General features: G+C 46.9%; 1 protein-coding gene across 1 annotated transcript in view; it reads right to left on the bottom strand.

The window, feature by feature from the left end:
• SPATS1 (spermatogenesis associated serine rich 1) overlaps positions 1-23,280 on the bottom strand; it is a 35,489-nt gene that overhangs the window by 810 nt on the left and 11,399 nt on the right. The window contains exons 2-6 of the mRNA XM_083175039.1: positions 22,783-22,924; positions 21,371-21,495; positions 18,695-18,859; positions 13,417-13,534; positions 10,255-10,317 (exon numbers count right to left, since the gene is read on the bottom strand). Coding sequence (XP_083031165.1) covers positions 10,255-10,317; positions 13,417-13,534; positions 18,695-18,859; positions 21,371-21,495; positions 22,783-22,924 — 613 coding nt within the window. The remainder of the gene's footprint in view (positions 1-10,254; positions 10,318-13,416; positions 13,535-18,694; positions 18,860-21,370; positions 21,496-22,782; positions 22,925-23,280) is intronic.

Raw genomic sequence — 23,280 nt, 5'->3', positions numbered from 1 at the left:
AGAGGGACACTGCAACCCATCTGGGAGTCACTCAGAGGACAGCCCCACAGAGCAGCAGAGGCCAAGAGTCATTACCAGCCGGAGCTGGCACCAGAACTAAGGTACCGGGGAGCCCTATACCCCAACAGCAAGCCCGCACCCCAGCAGGGGTACCCCCTGAAGTCTTATCCCCTCCTGACAGCACACATCATTGGAGGTCCACTTTAGTGACTGACATCCTGTACCCTGTTTATTACTGCAGCACGGATAGTTCCAATACCTTACAAGAAGTCACCCTAAAACAGGTGGCTTGCTTGTCCCTCTTGAGAGGATTGTTAACCTTTTATGTTCTACACAAGTTAGTGTGCACACTAAGCTAGGGACTATTCTCTCTTGTGAGGATTTCCGTCGCGGGACCTTTCTCCAAGTGCAGTGACTGTTTTGCACCAGGGACTACAGTTCAGTACACACAGGGTGCATAGCGCCACCTGTCGGTCGGATATTTTGTGATCGTGTTATATATGCAGTATAGTGTCTTAGTGATGTAATATTATTCTCTTTAATGTCTCTTCTCTTTTGTACTTTTATCACCATGATGTCATTCTATTTGCAATCGTTATCTCTTTAATGCCTTAAATTGAACGTTTAAATGTTACACCTTTTCTTGATGGTTATATATTTGTAAATGCACTGCAGCAACCGGTACGAGTATCTTTTTTTTAAATAAATCTGTGTTGCTGCTAATTGTAGTAGTGTCACTTCTGTGGGTCCTCCTTGGGTTGTGCCATTCCCTGTCACAGGTTCTTCCAAGAAGAGGCCGTGAAGATCCGAAGCCGGCAAGTCCAGATTCAGGTACCATCTTACACCACACCGTTACAGGGGCACTGTCACACTTGGCGTCTACGAACAGGATTGCACAAGACCCCTGGGAACGGCAAGATGTGGCGATCGCAGTACACAGAACCGCAGGAGATGCGAAGAACCGCCACTCCACCAGCCCAAGCCAATCAGAACTCGATTGGGGCCATCATCGGAGCGATGACCGAAATGACCAGGATGATCCGTGAGATGCGTCAGGAATGGGCGGAGGATGAAAAGGAAAGACAGCAACGTGAAGGTGGCAGAAGGCATAGATGGCAACAGAATCCCCAATGGAGGTCAGAACGACTACACACTGTGAGAAGGCACGGGAGAAGTAGTCCACCGGCAGTGTTCCAGAATGCGTCAAGAGCATCCGGTGTAACTCAGATGACCAATAGGCCGCGAGCCAGCCCAAGAAGAATTGCAGGTCGTGTCCTGTGGTTTGATGTACCACGCGGGTATGGCTTCATTAAGCGTGCAGATACCGGGCGTAGCGTGTACGTCCATTACACCGCCATCCAGCATGCCGATCCTCAAAACTGCTTCCGGAGCCTGAGCGACGGTGAGGTAGTCGAATTTGAACTGGTGAATGGGAGGAGGGGCATCAAGGCCGCCAAAGTGACTGGGCCGAATGGAACACCGGTGCTGCGCAACAGACACGCCCCAGAACAGCATTGGCACTACCCACACCGTAAAGAGCCTCCACCTTACAACCAATACAACGGAAGTAGAGCTGAACAGAGAGAGGTCAAGCAGGAAAATAAAAGGGTGAACACCAATCCTCCTAGACCAGGACAGATGCCCCGCCCACCAGAACCTGACATCACGAGGTCAAGCGAGAAACCGGTCGTGTGGAGTGAGACAGTCCATCAGAATCGGCAAGAAGCGACCAGGCCTCAACTTCCAGAGCCGACGCGGGAGTATGTGCCCAGGATGGACGATGCCGATTACCGGGTGGCGAATCTAAGGCCGAGAAATGTCGGAATGGTAGACCAGCAGAGAAGCCCAGAGATTGTGGTTCACATGGCTGTGACACAGACAGTGGAGCCGTCAGCAGCAGAACCAGTTGTGCCACTGCCTGAATCCAAGGCCAAAGTAGAAGCACCAGAGAGAGAAGACAAGGCCAAGATCTGTTTCATCGGTGGGAAGCCGGTAACAAGTGATGAATATACGACCATCTCAGGAGAGGAATTCGCCCTCAGAATCCAGCAGGCGATACAGAGGTCGAAGAGGCAAGATGGAGAGGCGAGACGTGCCTAAAGCTGAGTGCAAGTCGTGAGAGTGGGCGCCATCCGTTGACAGCAGTGGAGAAGCTGGACCGCAGAGGGATGGAGTCCTGTGGCGGAGGGATGGTTGACCCAGGGAGCCCACATTGGATAGTCAGGTTATAGGAAGGTGTGTAATACTTGTGGTTATGTAATGTATAACTGTTTGCATTGTTTTGTTGCTGCAAAATGTTTATTGACAGGACTTTGTCCGGAACTTATTGGCTCTGGTTAAGTTGCCTGCGGACAGGCAAATTTCCAGCAGGGAGGTGTGTGGCAGTCCACCCCTGGTGTACTCTTGTGCCCCCAAAGAGATTTTAATTGCAGCCAATGCTGCTCAGAGGAAAACCTCCTTTGCTTGTTGAAGCTGCAGGTCTGTGAGGGGTTAACAGACTCAGCTAGTGTCCTAGTGTCCCAGCTCCCCTGCACATGAGACAGGAAGCTGTTAGGTCAGAGGTGATCCCAGCAGCAGTGTGAGAGAGAAAGTGTGCAGAGGGGAGAAGAGCTTGTATCCTGAGCCAGGAAGGATGCAGACAGAGATGCTGTGCAGAGAGAAGCACACATCTGAGACCAGGCACTGGGAGCAAGGACCCAGCAGTGAATGACAGCCAGCACTGCTGACCAGAAGAAGGGGTGAGCACCATGTGAAGGGATGACTGCAGAGACCTACAGCACAGAACTAGGCAGAGAGGGACACTGCAACCCATCTGGGAGTCACTCAGAGGACAGCCCCACAGAGCAGCAGAGGCCAAGAGTCATTACCAGCCGGAGCTGGCACCAGAACTAAGGTACCGGGGAGCCCTATACCCCAACAGCAAGCCCGCACCCCAGCAGGGGTACCCCCTGAAGTCCTATCCCCTCCTGACAGCACACATCATTGGAGGTCCACTTTAGTGACTGACATCCTGTACCCTGTTTATTACTGCAGCACGGATAGTTCCAATACCTTACAAGAAGTCACCCTAAAACAGGTGGCTTGCTTGTCCCTCTTGAGAGGATTGTTAACCTTTTATGTTCTACACAAGTTAGTGTGCACACTAAGCTAGGGACTATTCTCTCTTGTGAAGATTTCCGTCGCGGGACCTTTCTCCAAGTGCAGTGACTGTTTTGCACCAGGGACTACAGTTCAGTACACACAGGGTGCATAGCGCCACCTGTCGGTCGGATATTTTGTGATAGTGTTATATATGCAGTATAGTGTCTTAGTGATGTAATATTATTCTCTTTAATGTCTCTTCTCTTTTGTACTTTTATCACCATGATGTCATTCTATTTGCAATCGTTATCTCTTTAATGCCTTAAATTGAACGTTTAAATGTTACACCTTTTCTTGATGGTTATATATTTGTAAATGCACTGCAGCAACCGGTACGAGTATCTTTTTTTTAAATAAATCTTTGTTGCTGCTAATTGTAGTAGTGTCACTTCTGTGGGTCCTCCTTGGGTTGTGCCATTCCCTGTCACAGGTTCTTCCAAGAAGAGGCCGTGAAGATCCGAAGCCGGCAAGTCCAGATTCAGGTACCATCTTACACCACACCGTTACAGGGGCACTGTCACACTTGGCGTCTACGAACAGGATTGCACAAGACCCCTGGGAACGGCAAGATGTGGCGATCGCAGTACACAGAACCGCAGGAGATGCGAAGAACCGCCACTCCACCAGCCCAAGCCAATCAGAACTCGATTGGGGCCATCATCGGAGCGATGACCGAAATGACCAGGATGATCTGTGAGATGCGTCAGGAATGGGCGGAGGATGAAAAGGAAAGACAGCAACGTGAAGGTGGCAGAAGGCATAGATGGCAACAGAATCCCCAATGGAGGTCAGAACGACTACACACTGTGAGAAGGCACGGGAGAAGTAGTCCACCGGCAGTGTTCCAGAATGCGTCAAGAGCATCCGGTGTAACTCAGATGACCAATAGGCCGCGAGCCAGCCCAAGAAGAATTGCAGGTCGTGTCCTGTGGTTTGATGTACCACGCGGGTATGGCTTCATTAAGCGTGCAGATACCGGGCGTAGCGTGTACGTCCATTACACCGCCATCCAGCATGCCGATCCTCAAAACTGCTTCCGGAGCCTGAGCGACGGTGAGGTAGTCGAATTTGAACTGGTGAATGGGAGGAGGGGCATCAAGGCCGCCAAAGTGACTGGGCCGAATGGAACACCGGTGCTGCGCAACAGACACGCCCCAGAACAGCATTGGCACTACCCACACCGTAAAGAGCCTCCACCTTACAACCAATACAACGGAAGTAGAGCTGAACAGAGAGAGGTCAAGCAGGAAAATAAAAGGGTGAACACCAATCCTCCTAGACCAGGACAGATGCCCCGCCCACCAGAACCTGACATCACGAGGTCAAGCGAGAAACCGGTCGTGTGGAGTGAGACAGTCCATCAGAATCGGCAAGAAGCGACCAGGCCTCAACTTCCAGAGCCGACGCGGGAGTATGTGCCCAGGATGGACGATGCCGATTACCGGGTGGCGAATCTAAGGCCGAGAAATGTCGGAATGGTAGACCAGCAGAGAAGCCCAGAGATTGTGGTTCACATGGCTGTGACACAGACAGTGGAGCCGTCAGCAGCAGAACCAGTTGTGCCACTGCCTGAATCCAAGGCCAAAGTAGAAGCACCAGAGAGAGAAGACAAGGCCAAGATCTGTTTCATCGGTGGGAAGCCGGTAACAAGTGATGAATATACGACCATCTCAGGAGAGGAATTCGCCCTCAGAATCCAGCAGGCGATACAGAGGTCGAAGAGGCAAGATGGAGAGGCGAGACGTGCCTAAAGCTGAGTGCAAGTCGTGAGAGTGGGCGCCATCCGTTGACAGCAGTGGAGAAGCTGGACCGCAGAGGGATGGAGTCCTGTGGCGGAGGGATGGTTGACCCAGGGAGCCCACATTGGATAGTCAGGTTATAGGAAGGTGTGTAATACTTGTGGTTATGTAATGTATAACTGTTTGCATTGTTTTGTTGCTGCAAAATGTTTATTGACAGGACTTTGTCCGGAACTTATTGGCTCTGGTTAAGTTGCCTGCGGACAGGCAAATTTCCAGCAGGGAGGTGTGTGGCAGTCCACCCCTGGTGTACTCTTGTGCCCCCAAAGAGATTTTAATTGCAGCCAATGCTGCTCAGAGGAAAACCTCCTTTGCTTGTTGAAGCTGCAGGTCTGTGAGGGGTTAACAGACTCAGCTAGTGTCCTAGTGTCCCAGCTCCCCTGCACATGAGACAGGAAGCTGTTAGGTCAGAGGTGATCCCAGCAGCAGTGTGAGAGAGAAAGTGTGCAGAGGGGAGAAGAGCTTGTATCCTGAGCCAGGAAGGATGCAGACAGAGATGCTGTGCAGAGAGAAGCACACATCTGAGACCAGGCACTGGGAGCAAGGACCCAGCAGTGAATGACAGCCAGCACTGCTGACCAGAAGAAGGGGTGAGCACCATGTGAAGGGATGACTGCAGAGACCTACAGCACAGAACTAGGCAGAGAGGGACACTGCAACCCATCTGGGAGTCACTCAGAGGACAGCCCCACAGAGCAGCAGAGGCCAAGAGTCATTACCAGCCGGAGCTGGCACCAGAACTAAGGTACCGGGGAGCCCTATACCCCAACAGCAAGCCCGCACCCCAGCAGGGGTACCCCCTGAAGTCCTATCCCCTCCTGACAGCACACATCATTGGAGGTCCACTTTAGTGACTGACATCCTGTACCCTGTTTATTACTGCAGCACGGATAGTTCCAATACCTTACAAGAAGTCACCCTAAAACAGGTGGCTTGCTTGTCCCTCTTGAGAGGATTGTTAACCTTTTATGTTCTACACAAGTTAGTGTGCACACTAAGCTAGGGACTATTCTCTCTTGTGAAGATTTCCGTCGCGGGACCTTTCTCCAAGTGCAGTGACTGTTTTGCACCAGGGACTACAGTTCAGTACACACAGGGTGCATAGCGCCACCTGTCGGTCGGATATTTTGTGATAGTGTTATATATGCAGTATAGTGTCTTAGTGATGTAATATTATTCTCTTTAATGTCTCTTCTCTTTTGTACTTTTATCACCATGGTGTCATTCTATTTGCAATCGTTATCTCTTTAATGCCTTAAATTGAACGTTTAAATGTTACACCTTTTCTTGATGGTTATATATTTGTAAATGCACTGCAGCAACCGGTACGAGTATCTTTTTTTTAAATAAATCTTTGTTGCTGCTAATTGTAGTAGTGTCACTTCTGTGGGTCCTCCTTGAGTTGTGCCATTCCCTGTCACAGGTTCTTCCAAGAAGAGGCCGTGAAGATCCGAAGCCGGCAAGTCCAGATTCAGGTACCATCTTACACCACACCGTTACAGGGGCACTGTCACACACACACACACACACATACACATCCAGGAACACACATACTGTAGGGGGGAGATTCTGGTTTTCTGGTTGTTTTGCAACAGCAAACTCCTTCTTTAATGGACAAAACCATGTCCACTGCAGGTGGGGCAGATGTAACATGTGCAGAGAGCGTTAGATTTGGGTGGGGTGTGTTCAAATTTAAATCTAAATTGCAATGTAAAAATAAAGCAGCCAGTATTTACTCTGCACAGAAACAAAATAACTCACCTAAATCTCTCTCTGCACTTGTTACCTCTGCCCCACCTGCAGTGCACATGGCTTTGTCCATTAAAGAAGGAGATTTCGGTACTTGTTTCCTAGCACGGCGCCAACAATTTTTATCTTATGGCATCTTATGGGTCTGATCTGATTGCATGCGACTATATGCCTTAAATATGGCATACAATCCATACAATCATGAGATCCTGTATAAATGTGTTATTTTTTGATTGTATGTACAATATCGCAAGTACAATATCGCATCTCATCGCATCCAATATATTGGATGCAATGTGATATATCGGATGCGATGCGATGTGATTTTTTTATTGTATAGGAATCCTATAAGATTTTTAATTGTAAAAGTACCCTTATGGGTACTTAAAATGTGACATGAGCCCCCAATACCCCCCGATATCAAAGTCAACCCGAAGCATGGCGAGCGTAGCGAGCCTGCGAGGGGCGGCGACCTTTTTATAAACCCACGATTTTATATAGTGTGGTGAGCGCAGCGGATAACTTCACAAATATTCCGCGGCCGCTCGCCATTCTTCGGCGCTCGGTGGCTCGCTGCGCTCTCCACACTGTGTAGAATCGACTCCACGCCAACGGGGATAGTGGGGTTACCAAAAGGTCGGAGGACGCGTACCGCCGACCCTCGCGGGCTCGCTAAGCTCGCCACGCTTCGGGTTGACTTTGATATCGGGGGGTATTGAGGGCTCATTTCACATTTTAAGTACCCATAAGGGTACTTTTACAATAAAAAATCTTATAGGATTCCTATACATTGAAAAAACGGCATCAAATTGTACAGGATCTCATATGAATGTATGGATTGTATGCCATATTTAAGGCATACAATCATATGAGATGGGCGCCGTGCTAGGAAACAAGCACCGAGATTTCTTTTGCAAACCAACCAGAATCAGGCTCATATACAGGACACATGCCTCATTGCGGTTCAATCTCAAAAGTAACCATACACCATATTAAAAAGCACAGTAAAGATTATTCCAACATTTCAGGCTAACCACCACTTTCATCAGGGACTTTACCATACTTTTACTACAGACGTAAGTATAAACTGCAAGGAGACTACTCCTTCTTTGCCTTGTATTCTTCCAACAACCAATGAGAATATGCAGAACCAGCTGAGCAATCGGTAATGTGATCATGTGACCACTGCAAGGTATAAACCAAGGTTCCCGTCACTATACATAGCCTTTGGAACTCCTTGCAGCAAAACACCTATCCATGTTCCCAGAATATAACAGATCTCACAGTACAGTATAAATATGTGGATCATACAAAGGTATGGTAAAGGGCTATTGACAGAAATCTATAAAACAGAATCATGACAATATAATAAGCACCGCTAATTGACCAGGAATTAAATGATGTCCAACCTTTTTAGCCAGCACAGAAAGAGCAAGCTGGAAAAAAAATATTACTGATGGTAACAACTACTAAACTGTTCAACTATTTTCTCACTAGGTAAAAGCCGGTCAAAATGACAGCTTCTGCAATATACTTTCACTTTGAGCTGTGACAGTTTTTAGCCCACAAATTCTCCACTCCGCCCTCCACCCCTTCCCTTTATTCTCTGTCTTCACAGGTCACTCTCCCCATATCCAGCAAGTGTGAAACAGATCTGTGTCCCTGCAAAAATTGCTTTCACTTTCTATTATGACATCTTTTAGCACACAAAAGAGTAATTTGTTTCTTCGAGTGGCCTCTAGTGGTAAATATATATTAATTAGTATAAATGGTTATATGCAGGACTAGATTAAGAATTGTGGGGGCTCCAGGAAAACAAACTTCTGGGGTCTGGGAGCAATTCAATTGTCAAAATGATATACTGATGAATCATACTTGCCTAAGTTCCCCAATTGGCTGGGATGCCCCTATAAATTACATGTCACTCCCGGCCCCCTGGAAAGGCAGGTTCCCGGAGCAGTAAATGTGTTGAGTATACTGTAGTGCTTCCAGTTCCCATGATGCCATGCAGTACCCCCAGTTACCATTATGTCCATAGCTCCGCCTACATGGCTGATGTGTTAGGGACGGGGACCATAGGGACTGCCTATTGCTCTGGTGTGAGCCCATTACTGGTTCCGCTTATCCAATAAATTCAGAGTTTACAGTTTGTGACTTTTAAAACTTTCATTGACCAATGGTTATTCACACCTAATCACACAGCTGCGAATTCCCAGGCCCGGCAAAAACCGATAGACTGCACATTTGTATGGCCCATAGTACACATGGACGAGCATCCTGAAAGTGTTTTAATTGCTGGTCATACGCAAGTGGATAGACAGGAAGCCGGCATTTGTGGCTGGTAACCAGTCGTTATCTGGGAGGGTCAGGAAAAATGGGTTGGGATCATTTGGTCTACAGCATGTTGGTCGACAAGAATTAGGTCCACACCATTAGGTCGACATGGGTCTAGGTCGACATGGGTGTAGGTTGACATGGGTCTAGGTTGACATGGTTCTAGGTTGACATGGTTCTAGGTCGACAGGTCATTAGGTTGACACAAGCATTAGGTCGACACAAGCATTAGGTCGACGGTCAAAAGGTCGACATGGGGTTTTTCACTGTTTTTTGACCCGACACAGTCAACATGGACACTATTTTATTCTCCCACCATGCCCTAGTGGACGGTAGAGCATGAAATACCGCCTGTCGGCATATGTCAGCAAAAAGAACAGTGAAAAACTCCATGTCCACCTTTTGACTGTCGACCTAGACACTGTCGACCTAATGCTTGTGTCGACCTAATGGTGTTGACCCAATGCTTGTCGACCATCAAGCTGTAGACCAAATGACCGTATCCTGGGAAAACGCAGTGTGCCCAGGCATTTGAAGGGAAGTTGTGTGACGTCAGCTCTGGCCCTGATCAGCTTGTTTCTATTGCAGCCACCGAGTAAGTCCTGGGCTACTCACAGACTGCACACACTGGGGAAATCTATTGATGGTGATGGGCTTGGTGATGGATTTACTGCTAGTCACTTATCCAGCTAATTTTCGTAAGCCGTGCTAAGCAATTCGCAGGTTTGCATGGGGTAGGATTTCACTCTGGGCTGGATGTACTAAAAAAAAATTAGGTAAAAACCCTGTTATCTGGGTTTTTACCGCATTTTCAAATTCAGTAGGAGCCCCCGCTGGTGGGGCTTTGCTGCAGGAGTTATGCCAGCTCTAGCTGGCATAACCCCATTGAAGCCTATAGGCTTTTCTTCGCAGCGCTGCTGTGTGAGGGATCCGACACGGATCTCTCTCAGTATGTCCCGCAGCCATCAGCTTTTTTGCGCATACACTTTTAGACTTCTCTGTTACAAATGAGAAAGTCCAGGCGGCGGCAGGGATCGCAAAGGGCAGCTATGTTGGTACATATGCGATGAGCATCGGTGCGATGGGCGGCGTGTTATACCGCCGCTGCTTGGTACATCCCGCCCTCTGTCAGGACAGCGTAACCCTGAATTGCAGGGCTCTGCGATTTAGCAGAGAAGCGATCACGTCCAAATCTGGCACACCATAGAAATAAAACTGTACTTGTACGTACCAGGGTGCCGTGGGCAGTTTCTGAAGAGGAATAAACGTGTCTGCTTTAGTCTTATAGGGTCCCCTGTAAATGACAAGTCATAAAAGTTATCAACTGTGTTAAAAACAATTTTTTTGTCTGACATTTTCATTTATATTTTGGCCCTTATTCTGGTTCACTCGCAAAGGAAAATTCCTTCTCAAATGGTCAAAACCAGGTGCACTGCAGGTGGGGCAGAGGTAACATGTGCAGAGAGAGTGAGATTTGGGTGGGGTTTCAGTAGCGCACGCAGGGGGGGTTTCCGAGTACCCAGAAACCCCCCAGGAGTCTAAGGGATCTAGGCTGAAAGCTGAGGGTCCCCTCTTTCCATAAGTACAATAATTTTTTAAATCGGACCTTGGGAACCGGAGATATCTGACTTCAAAGCAGTGGTCCCCATCCAAGCCTTTTAATTGCTCTTCCCAGTCAGATATTTCAGGTTCTGTCTGACTTAGAGTTTATCCGAGGGTATATTCCAAAAGCTGGGACTCTGCCCCTTTGAAGTACACTAGAAGCTTGTCTCTACTGTTCCCAGAACCAGAGATATCAGCCTTCCAGCAGCTGGTTACTGCTCCAGCTCCACACACCTGGTATGTAGTTTTATATACTCATTGGCGGATTGCTTTGCCTCCTGAACTCTGATCCCCTAGTCCCCAATACCATTTGGTAGGTGGGGTTATCTAGTTTTTAATTACATTAAAATCTAAGAAATCTATTTCCGAGAACTGGAGATATCTGCAGTCAAGCAAGCTGTCCTCCCACCAGAAAATTATGATTAATAAGCCCACTCCACTATACACCCCTCCTCTGCATATTAAACATCCTCTACCACCCCAGAAGTTATGTTTCAGGGCCCCTTCATTCAGCCCAATGCCCCCTTCTCCCACCCCATCTCCCACCATCTGTGCAGTAAAGGATAATTAGTGGAAATTACTGATCCAGGCCCTACATGCTGAGCGGTTGATATAATACCCCCTACCACCGGCGGGACATCAAAGCATATACTGGGTCACCTAAGTGTCCATCTCCGTGCTTTGCTCCGCCCCTCTGGAAACCCCCTTCTGAAAATCCTGCGTTTGCCCCTGGGTTTTACTTCAAAGTGAGATCTAATTTGCAGTGTAAAAATAAAGCAGGATAGAGAAGAGTGTCTTCTTTGTTGGCGCACAGAGGTAATTTAGAAGAAAAAAATTTTTGTTTAATGTAAATTTTTTTCTTCTAAATTACCTCTGTGCGCCAACAAAGAAGACACTCTTCTCTATCCTTTTCTTGTAACTATTTCAGTGTCTTTGGCTGCACCCCCTCCGAGAACTATATTTTGGACTGTCTCAATTGGGGCCAAATCGGATGCTCTAGCATCAGCCTGTGCAGATTTCTTCCCTCCTCCCCTTTCCCTGTAATTAAAAATAAAGCAGTCAGTTTTTACCCTGCACAGAAACAAAATAACTCACCCAAATCTAATTCTCTCTGCACATGTTACATCTGCTCCACCTGCAGTGCACATGGTTTTGTCCATTTGAGAAGGATTTTCTTTTGCCAGTGAACCAGAATAAGGGCCTTTGTAGCTTAAAAAAACAGATTTTGAAAATGAAGTGCTAGTAAATAGTTAGCTGTAAATGTGATTTACTAACAAGTACTATGTATTGGACAGTGCATCATTATATTGCAGAAACACTTTTACAGGGAAATACCTGCTCATCGGGACACTTGCCCAATGTTTAAGCATATAGCGCTTGTGCTGTGCGAGCAGTTCTCCCATAACTCAGCAGCTCTCCTAATCTGTAGCTGGCCGCAATGTTCTCTGCAGCAGTAATACAGCTGCCTTACAGGGGAGTAGCTTCCAATTTACATTGTGTAATAGCCAAATCACTGGTGACTCTATAATGGCAATAAGGGGAGCTCTGCACAGGGGCCCTTGGGTCCAGGGGGCCCCACGCCGGACACCATATCATTTTATGCACCTCTTAGTCAATATAGCGTTGGCTGTGCAGCGGCAAAAATCACTGAAAAAATGGCTGCTCCAGACATTTTCGGAAGATTTATGTCAACTTATTCATGTGTCAACTATACCACACCCAATAACATTTAACGCAGGGCCAGATTAAGGCTTCGGGGGGTCCGGGGTCACTTTAGACGGGGGCCCCCTCCCACTTGTCATTACTGGCCGCAAACTGCACAGGAGAATATTACACTGTCAAAACACAGAGTAAAGCAGTATAAACTTGGACAATGGGTGACTGCAGGGTAGGAGATTAATATAAACATAAATATTTATATATATATATATATATATATATATATATAAAACACCACATGAAAGCCTGTGTTTGTCCCTCTGTACCTTACTCTGTAGGAGCACTGACAGGCTCAGCGCTGCCATCTCTAATTAAAAACCCTCCCATGACGAGGCCACTGCTGCTTTCCTCCATGGGCCTGAGAAGCATGTGATGAGCTCCTCCAAGCAGAGCTCAGCACAAGCCTCTCAGCCTCTGACCTCTTGTGCAAAGTTACGTCAACTCCCAGTAATACACTGAACACTTGTGCAGTCAGTGTGCCTTGGCTCCTGATGCTCAGCACCATTAATCATTGTCACATTGTCAGATAGGTGAATCTGTAGCACTACCCCACTCCCATGCACAAAACCTTTAGCTAAAAAAAAGTGAAAAAACCTATGTCGACCTCGCGACCTGTCGACCGAAAGTCATGTTGACTTTTTCACCTGTACATTCTATATGTCGGCATTTTGACCTTGTCGGGATTTTAAATGTCGGGATTTTGTCCTTGTCTGGATTTGAAATGTCAGGATTTTGACCTCGTTGGGATTTTGTCCTTGTCGGTATTTTGACCCATTCGGGATTTTGACCCTGTCGGGATTTTGACCGTCGGGATTTCATACCGAATCCGTTATAACACCCACGGTAATCTTACACAGTGCGCCTAAGATGGCTGCCTCACCTGGTACCTTGTTAGGGTGGAATACACAACTCGTGGAAGTTATTATCCAAAATGCCTGCACCAACACTTCATTGTGCCTACTGTGCTCTCAAGGCTTTCTTTGATGACTGTGTGATGACATATAAATAATGATTCGGACCCGTAACCGCTCCCTTCCCTCTGTGTAGGCAACGGGCGAACCTTTATACACACCTACAATTAACCACTGGTAATGTAGATCCAAATTTGTAAAAGCTGGGGCTGTATTCCACCGTGCGGAATGGTTTATCGCCCGGCTGGGCAGCAGGGATCCCGTTCCTGGTATCGGACACTAAGAGGTAAAGGAGAAATATACGGAGACATTAAAAAATTAGCATTTTAACAGGTGGTAGGAGTTATGTACAGCGGGTGCAATAAATCACTGCAGATTCACCATAAAATCAGCTGAATTATAGGGAAGCCTTTCTGTACTGTTAAGGATTTATTGAGCGGACGGCTATATGAATAATTAATATAGACACAAATACTGCAACTTTCCATTCTTTATGGGAAGAACAATGATCCTTTCCTATACCAAATGAATACATCAGGCTCACATCACATGGGGGATTGCGGACATCCATCTGCAGAAAGTGATTGCGGCAAAACATCAAACTAACTATGGGACTGATTCAGCTATGTTAGCAAAACAAAAACAATGGGGCAAATCATGTTGCACTGTGGATGGGGTAGATGTAACAGGTGCAGAGATATTTAGATTTGGGTGGAATGTGTTCAATCTTAAATCTAAAATGTAAAAATCAAGCAGCAAGAAACAACATAACTCACCCACATCTAACTTTCTCTGCATTTGTTACATCTGCCCCACCTGCGGTGCAGCATGGTTTTGCCCAGTTGTGTGAAGAGTTTGTATATTCTGCCCATGCTTGCGCGGGTTTATTCCGGGTGCTCCGGTTTCCTCCCCATGAAAAAAATATACTGGGACCGCGCATCGGATTGGATGTCATACACATGCGATTTTACCCGATTTCTCTGAATAGCCACCGCAGATGACACCACCAGAACTCTGCATGAGCTGACCGCACGGCCACAAGACTCTGCTAGAGATGCTGGAGCAGGTAAGTGATTGTTTTCTCAACATTAATGTATCGTTGACTCGATGCATGTCATCATATTAAGTATGTCAGCATTTTGCATGTCTGATAGTGTCGTACGATTGGAATGATTAGAGACAGCTGAAGAACAAAAATACTCAAATCAGCCTCTTTTTGGGCCTGATTTTGATTTGCATGCAAACCCGATGGTTTAGGTACAAAGCCGATATCTGTGGGTCTGCGTAAGCTGGCAAATATCGGATTTGTACCTAAACTATTGGTATTGCTCGCAGCCCCCCTATCAGCCACAGAACGATTGACATGCTGCAGTGTTTGGGGGGCAAAGTGAGGGCGGTCATTCTTCAAATAGAAGGGCGTGCTGCCTCTGTTTTGTAGACGTGCCAGGCTGAGGATCTGCATCGTTGGATTCAAACTTCCTGGATTCAGCTATTAGGATCCTGTGGCCAGTCAGTGTAAGCTTTGGCTTAGGAAGATTGACCAAGGTCTACGAGTCATGACCAATGGTCACCATGGTGATCGATGCGGAGTCATTGAACGCAGCACCAAGATCTTCTAGATGCTTGTTGTAGAAGGCGTCTATCCTATACAGATACCTCCTGGTATCTGTAAACTATGGAATGAGGCTCTTTGTTTTGCCAACCGGTTAGTTTCTGATATTTAACACTACAAATTCCAGAGCTTACTGTTTATCATACTTAAACAAAACAGTGAAAAATAAATCACACTTCTTAGTGTACACATGGTAAGATTTGGCTTCCGATGTTCCCGATATAGTGAACATCGGAAGCCATATCGCATGCTTTTTTAGGGCTTCCGAGCCTGATGCGCTGCTGATGCGCGCTCCCGTGTGAGTGCAATTCGGCGGTCAGATAGAGAGGGCAGGCAAGACTATATAGTGCAGATCTGCTGTGATCTGATCGCATCGGGACTCGCATCTCACGGCAAGATCTGCCGTGTGTACACACCATTAGCTGTCACATTTCACCTCCACTAAAGAAGGAACGTCTACAACTAAACACAATGGACCTTTATCATTGGATCCTGATGTATTTGTAGGTGAAGATATCAAACAGGTTCTCAAAGTCGGTCCTCAGAACCCCACACAGCGCATGTTTTTCAGGTCTCCTCACAGAATCAAGTGAAATAATTACCTTCACCTGTGCATCTTTTAAAATGTGTCAGTCAGTAATGAGTGCACCCATCGGGTGACCTGGAAACCATGAACGGTGTGGGGTCCTGAGGACCGAGTTTGAGAACCACTGAGTGATCATATGGCAAAGTATAGATATTGTAACTTTTGTATTATAGAGTCTTTTTCTTATTTTCAAGACATTGGGGTGCTTAGATGCCTGCTGTTGTTTCCTTCTATATCTGCTGGCTCATTATCTTTTCTCAGTAATAAAAAGAAGTGTGAAATATTCATTACTGAGGGAAAAGCAAAGGTCTCTTGCAGAAAGCTAACTGGATTTTATTGTGGAGTAGACTTATTAGTGTAGTGCACCGGGTCCCCCTGCTGGCTGACATATGGAACTGCAGTCAGAGAATGTATCATACTAAGGGGAAATAAGTTAATAACTGAAGAGAAACCCATTGTACAAAATATTTTTTTTCTAATTTTTTTTTTCTATGTTCATGATCTGCAAATAAGACTAATATTTGAGAGTCGCCAGTCAATGTACACGGGGTGCTGGGCTTACCACATGCAGTGTCAGGATGGAGCTAATAAATACTTACCTACTTTTTAGTTCAACAACAGGAAACGTAGGGGGAGTGGCTGAACCTCTGACATCAACAAGCCATACCTCCCAACATGACCCATTCCAGGAGGGACACAATGCTCTGCTCCTGGACTTCCTTCTGAATGTATGATTGCCAGCACCTGTCTTAAACAGGTTAATGGATAAGAAAGTTGTTTCACTACAGGTGATATGAATCATAAATAAAAGGGGAAGTCCAAGAATAGCGCATTCTGGGCTAGATGCTTAAGCTTCAAAAGTGATAAAATGGAAAGTGATAAACAGCCAACCAATCAGCTCCTACCTGCCATGTCACAGACTGTGGGGGAGATTCTCTTACATTCGTTGCGAGTCTATCTTTTTATCGCCTCTTTAACAGCACTTTTGCGCGCCGTTACTTTGTACCTCTTCTCCATATTCTCTATACATTTTGTTTCCGCATTGTCTTTGCGGAAACTCATCCCTCCGCGATCCCTGTTTTAGGCTCCGGGGATGAGTGGGCATGCGCACTAGCTTCTTCCGCCCTCCTCCTAGCTCGCAGTGAGCTAGTGCGTCTTTCACTTTCTGCCTGGCTTCTCCAAATGCAAACAAATATGTAAAAAAAGTGAAACTTAAACCATAATTTAATAAATAAAAGAAAGAAAAGGCACCACAAACGTCACTGAAAAAAAAAAAAAAACTATTTCTTAACTATATTACCACCTCTTCGCAAGCCTTAACAGGCGAATTAGAAAGAGGCTCTGATTATCGCGGCGGGGCTTAGAGAATAAGGTGCGCGCGCCTTTCCTATACAAAGCTATGGGGAGCCAGGCGTGAAGAGAAATGCTGAGGAATGCGGAAGTGCAGGGAGCGCTGTGACTCCGCCGGAGGACAGAGAATATGGGATAGGCACAACGGCACCGTTAAATACAGCTGACCGCAACGATAAAGGTTAGAGAATCTCCCCCTGTGTTTGAAAAATGTGAGGTAGGAGCTGATTGGTTGGTTTGTTATCACTCTCCATTTTATCACTTTTGAAATTTAGAGCATCTGGCCCTCTGTCCCTCCTGGAGATGTTTTGAGATATGTCAAACCATCCACCCCCCCACCCCCCTCAAACACACACACACACATACATATACTCACTTCAACATAATTGGGCCTTATTCTGATCGGTGCGGCCGGATCCGAATATGCGGCCAGGACCGAGCGTGCGAAACCCCGCCTTCCATACGGATCGCCAACTCCGTCCGTACGCGGTAAGAAGCTGGCCGAACGGACCGCACGTATATTTTTCACGGAATACGCCTCCTCCATCTCAGGGAACCTCCCCCATCATTCGATGGTCGCAGACCATCGAATGCAGGACCGAGTGCTCCACCAGCTCCCGCAACCTCAGACCACACGGACATTTCTCCGTGCAAAAGCAGGGATATGGGCGGGCAGCTGACATCCGGCGATGTCATATGTCCGCCCCCTACACGTGCGTCACGGCCACATTACCATACGTACGCCCAGCGTTTGCATGGGAACGCCCATGAAACGCGGGGCGTATGCATATGGTAATGAGCCCAAATAGCCCTTCACGCCCCTCTCCACCCCCTGTTCGGAGTGTTCACATTTCATGCGGGATTTGGCCGTACGCCCCGCTCGCACATGCGCAGAGACGCCTCTGCACATGCGCAGACACAAAACATCGGCGGGACAAACGCACGCGGATATTACTGCACCAACCAGAATAAGGGCCAATTAGGATGCTCGCTGAAGGGGCAGAACTAATATATTTGTTAGGTAGATTGTGTGGCAGGCTGCCCTCTAGGGGAAGTGACATTAAGCAATTCAGGGGCACCGATGTGAATGTGATGTCATTTTACTAAGATGGGAGTTCTATTTAAGATGGGATGTTGCTATAGGCAACCAATTAGATTCCATCTATTATCTTCTAGAAGTTGCTAAATAAATAGATAAAAAGGAGAATCTGATTGGTTTCTTTGGGAAACATCCCATCTTCAAAAGAACGCCAGTTTTAGTAAATTTAACCCATAGCGAGGTTGCTTTAAAAAAAATGACTGTATAAAGAATGATGTCATATTCTATTAAAAAGAAAATAGGCATAAGAGAGATTTCTGTTAAGGTGATAAGAAAGTGATTCTATGTCTACGTCAAATTTACTCCAAATTCCATTCCAATTGGGGTTTTTCACTTCTTTTTTTTTGAGCCGACATGTGCCGACAGGCGTGATTTCATGCCCTACCATCCACTAGGGTGTGGTGGGAGAATAAAATAGTGTGCCCGAAGCATGGCGAGTGCAGCGCGCCATGCGAGGGGACGCGGTGCACTTAATCCTTTGTCCATGTCAACTGTGTCTTTGTGTAGGACGTGGTGCTACGTTTCTGACTGTGTAGAAATTCCAGACACATTTTTTTGAAAACCCCCATGTCGACCATTTGACGGCTGACCTTCCCCATGTCGACATAATGCTTGTGTCGACCTAATGACCATGTCGACCTAACCCATGTCAACCTTCCTGCATGTTGACCTAATAGTGTCGACCTAATTCTTGTCGACCATCATGCTCTCTACCCAATGATCCATACCTGTTAGGATAATGGGAAGAACAAGTGACAATAATACATTTCCTCATTCATTCCAGAAGCTTACCTTTCTTTTTCCTTCCCAAGCCCATTGGTAGTGTCTGTAGAGGGGCGGACATCTGGCTGCTCTGGTGAATGCCATCGATAATACAGCGCTTCCCAACATGGTAAATGAGGGGAAAGCCACAGTTGGGATAAAAACTCCACTCAGTTCCCATATCTAGGTTGCTTCCTGGAAGATATAAATACAAGAGATACAGCATTTGGCAGATCTTCCCCTCATCCTGCTGGAATGCACAAAATCCAGGTTATGTTTTGGTGTCCAGCCTTAGGGGCAGATTTATTAAGCTTGGAGAAGAGATAAACTGGAGATAAAGCGGAGAAAAGGCAATAGGAGATAAAGCACCAGCCAATCAGCTGTGTTTGAAAAAGACAGTTGGGAGCTGATTGGCTGATGCTTTATCTCCTTTTACCTTTTCTCCACTTTATCTCCAGTTTATCTCTTCTCCAAGCTTAATAAATCTGCCCCTTTACATCCGTATGGACAGTGTTCCTGGTGACTGTACTATATCTACATTAGCAGGGAGAGATGGTCTATGCCTTAAAGAGAGATAAAGTGGACAGAGAAAAAGTACCAACCAACCAGGAGGATTATTTATGAAGTTTGATGACAATAAATTGTTATCACATCGGGTCATTGTGATATATACCTTGGCTAAGTAGCAACCCATGTGTACTTACCTTTCCAGCAATGAGATCAAGGGCTGCATCTTGTGTGAGAAACATGGAGGTGAAGTCAATTTGTGCATATGTAGTAGGTAAATCACCGGGGAAAATGGCGCAGTGGCCATTTTCCCAGAGACCTGCTCATGCACACTACATTCTTGGACAATGCTAGGGTCTCCTAGTGACCCTAGTGCACAGACTCTACTGCTCTGCTGGGTACAGAGAGGGGACATGGATGGAGACTGCACATGGGCCTCCCCCTCTCTTGATGAGCTCCTGCGGACAGCATGATTTGGCCAGGCATCCTGAGTAACCTTACATATTTTAGCATAAAGTAACTGTGAATCAATCCCATATATAACCTCCCTACTGTCATACGATGGTCTAGAACAGGAGTTCTCAAACTATTTTGCTCTGTGACCCTGTAGGACAATAACATTTATTAAAGAACCCCAGCAAGTTATCACAGAATGGTCAGTACATATGTGTGGTCAGTAGACAACACATGCATGGCTGCATTGTGGAGGCACAAAACATAAATTAAGTGACCGTTATTGCAATCACTTAAATCCTTACACAATAGCAGGGACAAGCTCCTTTTGGAGTTCCTGGTCTGCATGTGTTTTTTTTTTTAAATGAATGCGAATGTTAAAGGGAGAAACAGTGGGTGACAGGGAGAGGCAGAGGGTGAAACTAGGGAGAGGTATAGGAATGCAGAGAGTGACAGAGGGAAGCAGATGGTGATAGATGTGACAGAGGGTGACAGGTATGGCAGAGAGTCAGAGGGTGATTAGAGAGAAGCAGTAGGTGAAGCGGAAGTAAGGGGTGGTGGAGGGTGAGAGGGGTGATGGCAGAGGGAGGCAAAGGGGGACATTGGAAAGACAGAGGGTTTCTAGAGAGGCATAAAATGATGGGGAAGCAGAGGGTGGTGAGGTTGGCAAAGATTGACAGGGTGGCAGTGGGTGGAAGGAAAATGCAGAGAGTGGAGAAGGAGAGGGGGGTTGAGGCAGTGGCTGCACAGAGATGCAGATGATGACAGGAAGATACAGAGGGTGACAAGGATGGCAATGTGGCACAGGGGAAAGGCAGAGGGTGATGGAGATTGCAGAGGATGACTAGGGAGATGCAGGGGGTGATAGTGGGATGTATAGGTTGGCAGGGGGTGTAGGTGCGTCATAGGGGATGGCAGAGGATGATAGAGATGGAAGAGGGAGGCAGTGGGTGGCAGAGGGTAACTAGGGAGTCTGTGGTTTTTTTAATTACACTGTGTGCCCCTGTGTTCTTCACATCCATAGACATATCTCATAATGTCTGTACTCAGTGCTCCCCTTCTTCCCCTTCATTTTCCCCTGCTGCTGATTGCCGAAACTACTCCCCGTGGCACCCACGCATGACCCCTTCACAGACTCCTGGGCAGTACAACTCAGAAGCCCCAGGACCCAGGTGTGCCCATGCTGCCAGCCATGTGCCCCCTATAATTATCTGCATGTAGATGAGGGAGCCAGGGGTGCGGCTGCTTTTGGCAGCGGTGGCACAGGAGAAGCAGAACACTGGGGGAGGAGGGCGGGGGGCAGAGCTGCCTGATGAATCAAGGTCTCTAAGCCAGTGATTCGAGGAGTCTGAAGTAACCAACTTATTTTTCAGACTCCTTGGATCATTTCCTGAGAGATCACAGAAGTCTTCAGCAACATGGAGTTGCAACCCCATGCTGTTGGTCGCGACCCGGTTTGCAAGCCGCTGGTCTAGAAATATACATTTAAGTTTATATTCATTATTCAATGTTCTAAATCTGACATAAGAATACAGGAGAATAGTTTATTTGATATAAGGTTTATATGAACACTTGATGCACAGTAGCATAAAATACATTGGGATATTCTCCAGATTATTTGCATTTTATATCTATATAAGCTTTAGTGCAAAACTAAATGCTGTCACTATTTTCATTGCAGTAAATGACCCTCATGGTCAAGATTGTCAAGTTCCTTAAAATAATGTACGGTTCAATTGTGCTCACTTGAAAATGTTCGTTGAAGTTTTATTTCACCCAGGAACTTGAGGTCTTTGATATGGGGCAGAGGAGCATCAGAGTATCGCGGAGATGGCAGCCAACGTACACAAGGTTTCCAGTCTAGGTCACAGCTGTGGGGAAATGTATATTTTCTATGATAAATAACCATGTACTATTACATAAAGGGGTACTGGAACTGAATGTTGGGGTGTGTGATGGGAGCAGGGGGCAGGAAGCAGGTTCGCTAGGCCAGGGGGTGGGTAATAGGTAGCAGGGGGCATGGAGTGGGGTGGCTGGGGCAGGGGGTGTGTGATGGGTAGCAGGGAGCGTATAGTGAGGTGGCTGGGGCATGGAGCATGTGATAGGGAGCAGGGGGCATAGAGTGAGGTGGCTAAGACAGGTAGTGTGTGATGGGGAGCAAGGGGCATGGAGTGGGGTGGCTGATGCAGGTAGTGTGTGATGGGAGCAGGGGGTATGGAGTGGGTGGCTGGGGCAGGGGGTGTGTGATGGGTAGCAAGGGGCATGGAGTGGGGTGGCTGAGGCAGGTAGTGTGTGATGGGAGCAGGGGGCATGGAGTGGGGTGGCTGCGGCAGCGTGTGTGATAGGGATCAGGGGGCATAGAGTGGGGTGGCTTGGCTGAGGCAGGGTGTGTGTGATGGGGAGCAGGGAGAGCATAGAGTGGGGCAGCTGAGGCAGGGTGTGTGATAGAGATCATGGGGCATAGAGTGGGGTGGCTGAGGCAGGGTGTGTGTGATGGGGAGCAGGGAGTGTGTAATTGGGAGCAGGGAGTGTGTAATTGGGGGCAGGGGGCATAGAATGGGGTGGCTGAGGCAGGGTGTGTGTGATGGGGAGCAGAGGGCATAGAGTGGGGTGGCTGAGGCAGGAGGTGTGTGATGGGGAGCAGAGGCCATAGAGTGGGGTGGCTAAGGCAGGAGGTGTGTGATTGGGAGCAGGGGGCATAGAGTGGGGTGGCTGAAGCTGGGGGAGTGATGGGGAGCAGGGGGCAAGTAATGGTACACCATTGCAAATTAAAACTGAAAAACTTTCTCATTGAGAGTAATATTCTTTCTGGCTGTGGAACTGAAAAAACTGCTTTAATACCCAGAATCCCAATAATTCCCTCACATTTAACATTCAATTTTCAACGAGTCGAGTTCCCGATAACGGTTTGCTTTGTTATGACCATAAATACAGCACATGGGCAAACACTTAATGCAGCTGGAGATGACCTAAGTGGGGAATGTTTTTCACAAGGCCAACTCCAAGTGGCCGTGTCACGTGTTACATAAGAAAAGAAAAAAAACCGACAAATGTGGTCTATAAAGAAATTTTTGAAGTCACTCGTTTCAACTGAAGCTGCTCATTGAGAAGATAAGGGATATGTGGAGACAGACAACCATAGTCATGTAACTACTTACTTAGGATAGGTGGGCACATCATTGTGGTGAATAAGTGGTAAGTAGGCTTGTTTGCAGTGCTCTGCTTCATAATCAGAAGACCATTCACCTTGGCTGTAATTGCTACCATGCTGAAGTGACTCATTGCAATCTCCTACAGCCTCTGCAAAACATCCAGGATACTTGTATTTAATACTAACCATTTATAAGCCGCTCACCATTGAATGATTTCTCCTGCGATGAAATCTGCGTGATCAAGGCCGGAGCTGAGGTCACAAACCCTCCCCTAAAATAGAAAGGAGAGGAAGCCCAAAAGGGCTAAATAGAAGCGCTGGTTTTTATGCACCTGAGAGATCACACCAGTGCACACCGTTGCTGCTCCCTGTCAGAGTTTGTGTAACTCAAGCAGAACAATTGCAAAATGAAATACCTATGAAGTGCACATATATGTATTATTATTGTTGATATTTTATTTATTTTTAATAAAATTTTTTAGGTACTCTTTACCTAGAACGGCGC

The sequence above is a fragment of the Crinia signifera genome, chromosome 3 (assembly GCF_055691185.1).
Source record: "Crinia signifera chromosome 3, ASM5569118v1, whole genome shotgun sequence".
NCBI lineage: Eukaryota > Metazoa > Chordata > Amphibia > Anura > Myobatrachidae > Crinia > Crinia signifera.
Note: the sequence above shows the minus strand (reverse complement) of the source record. Positions and strands in the feature narration are given on the sequence as shown.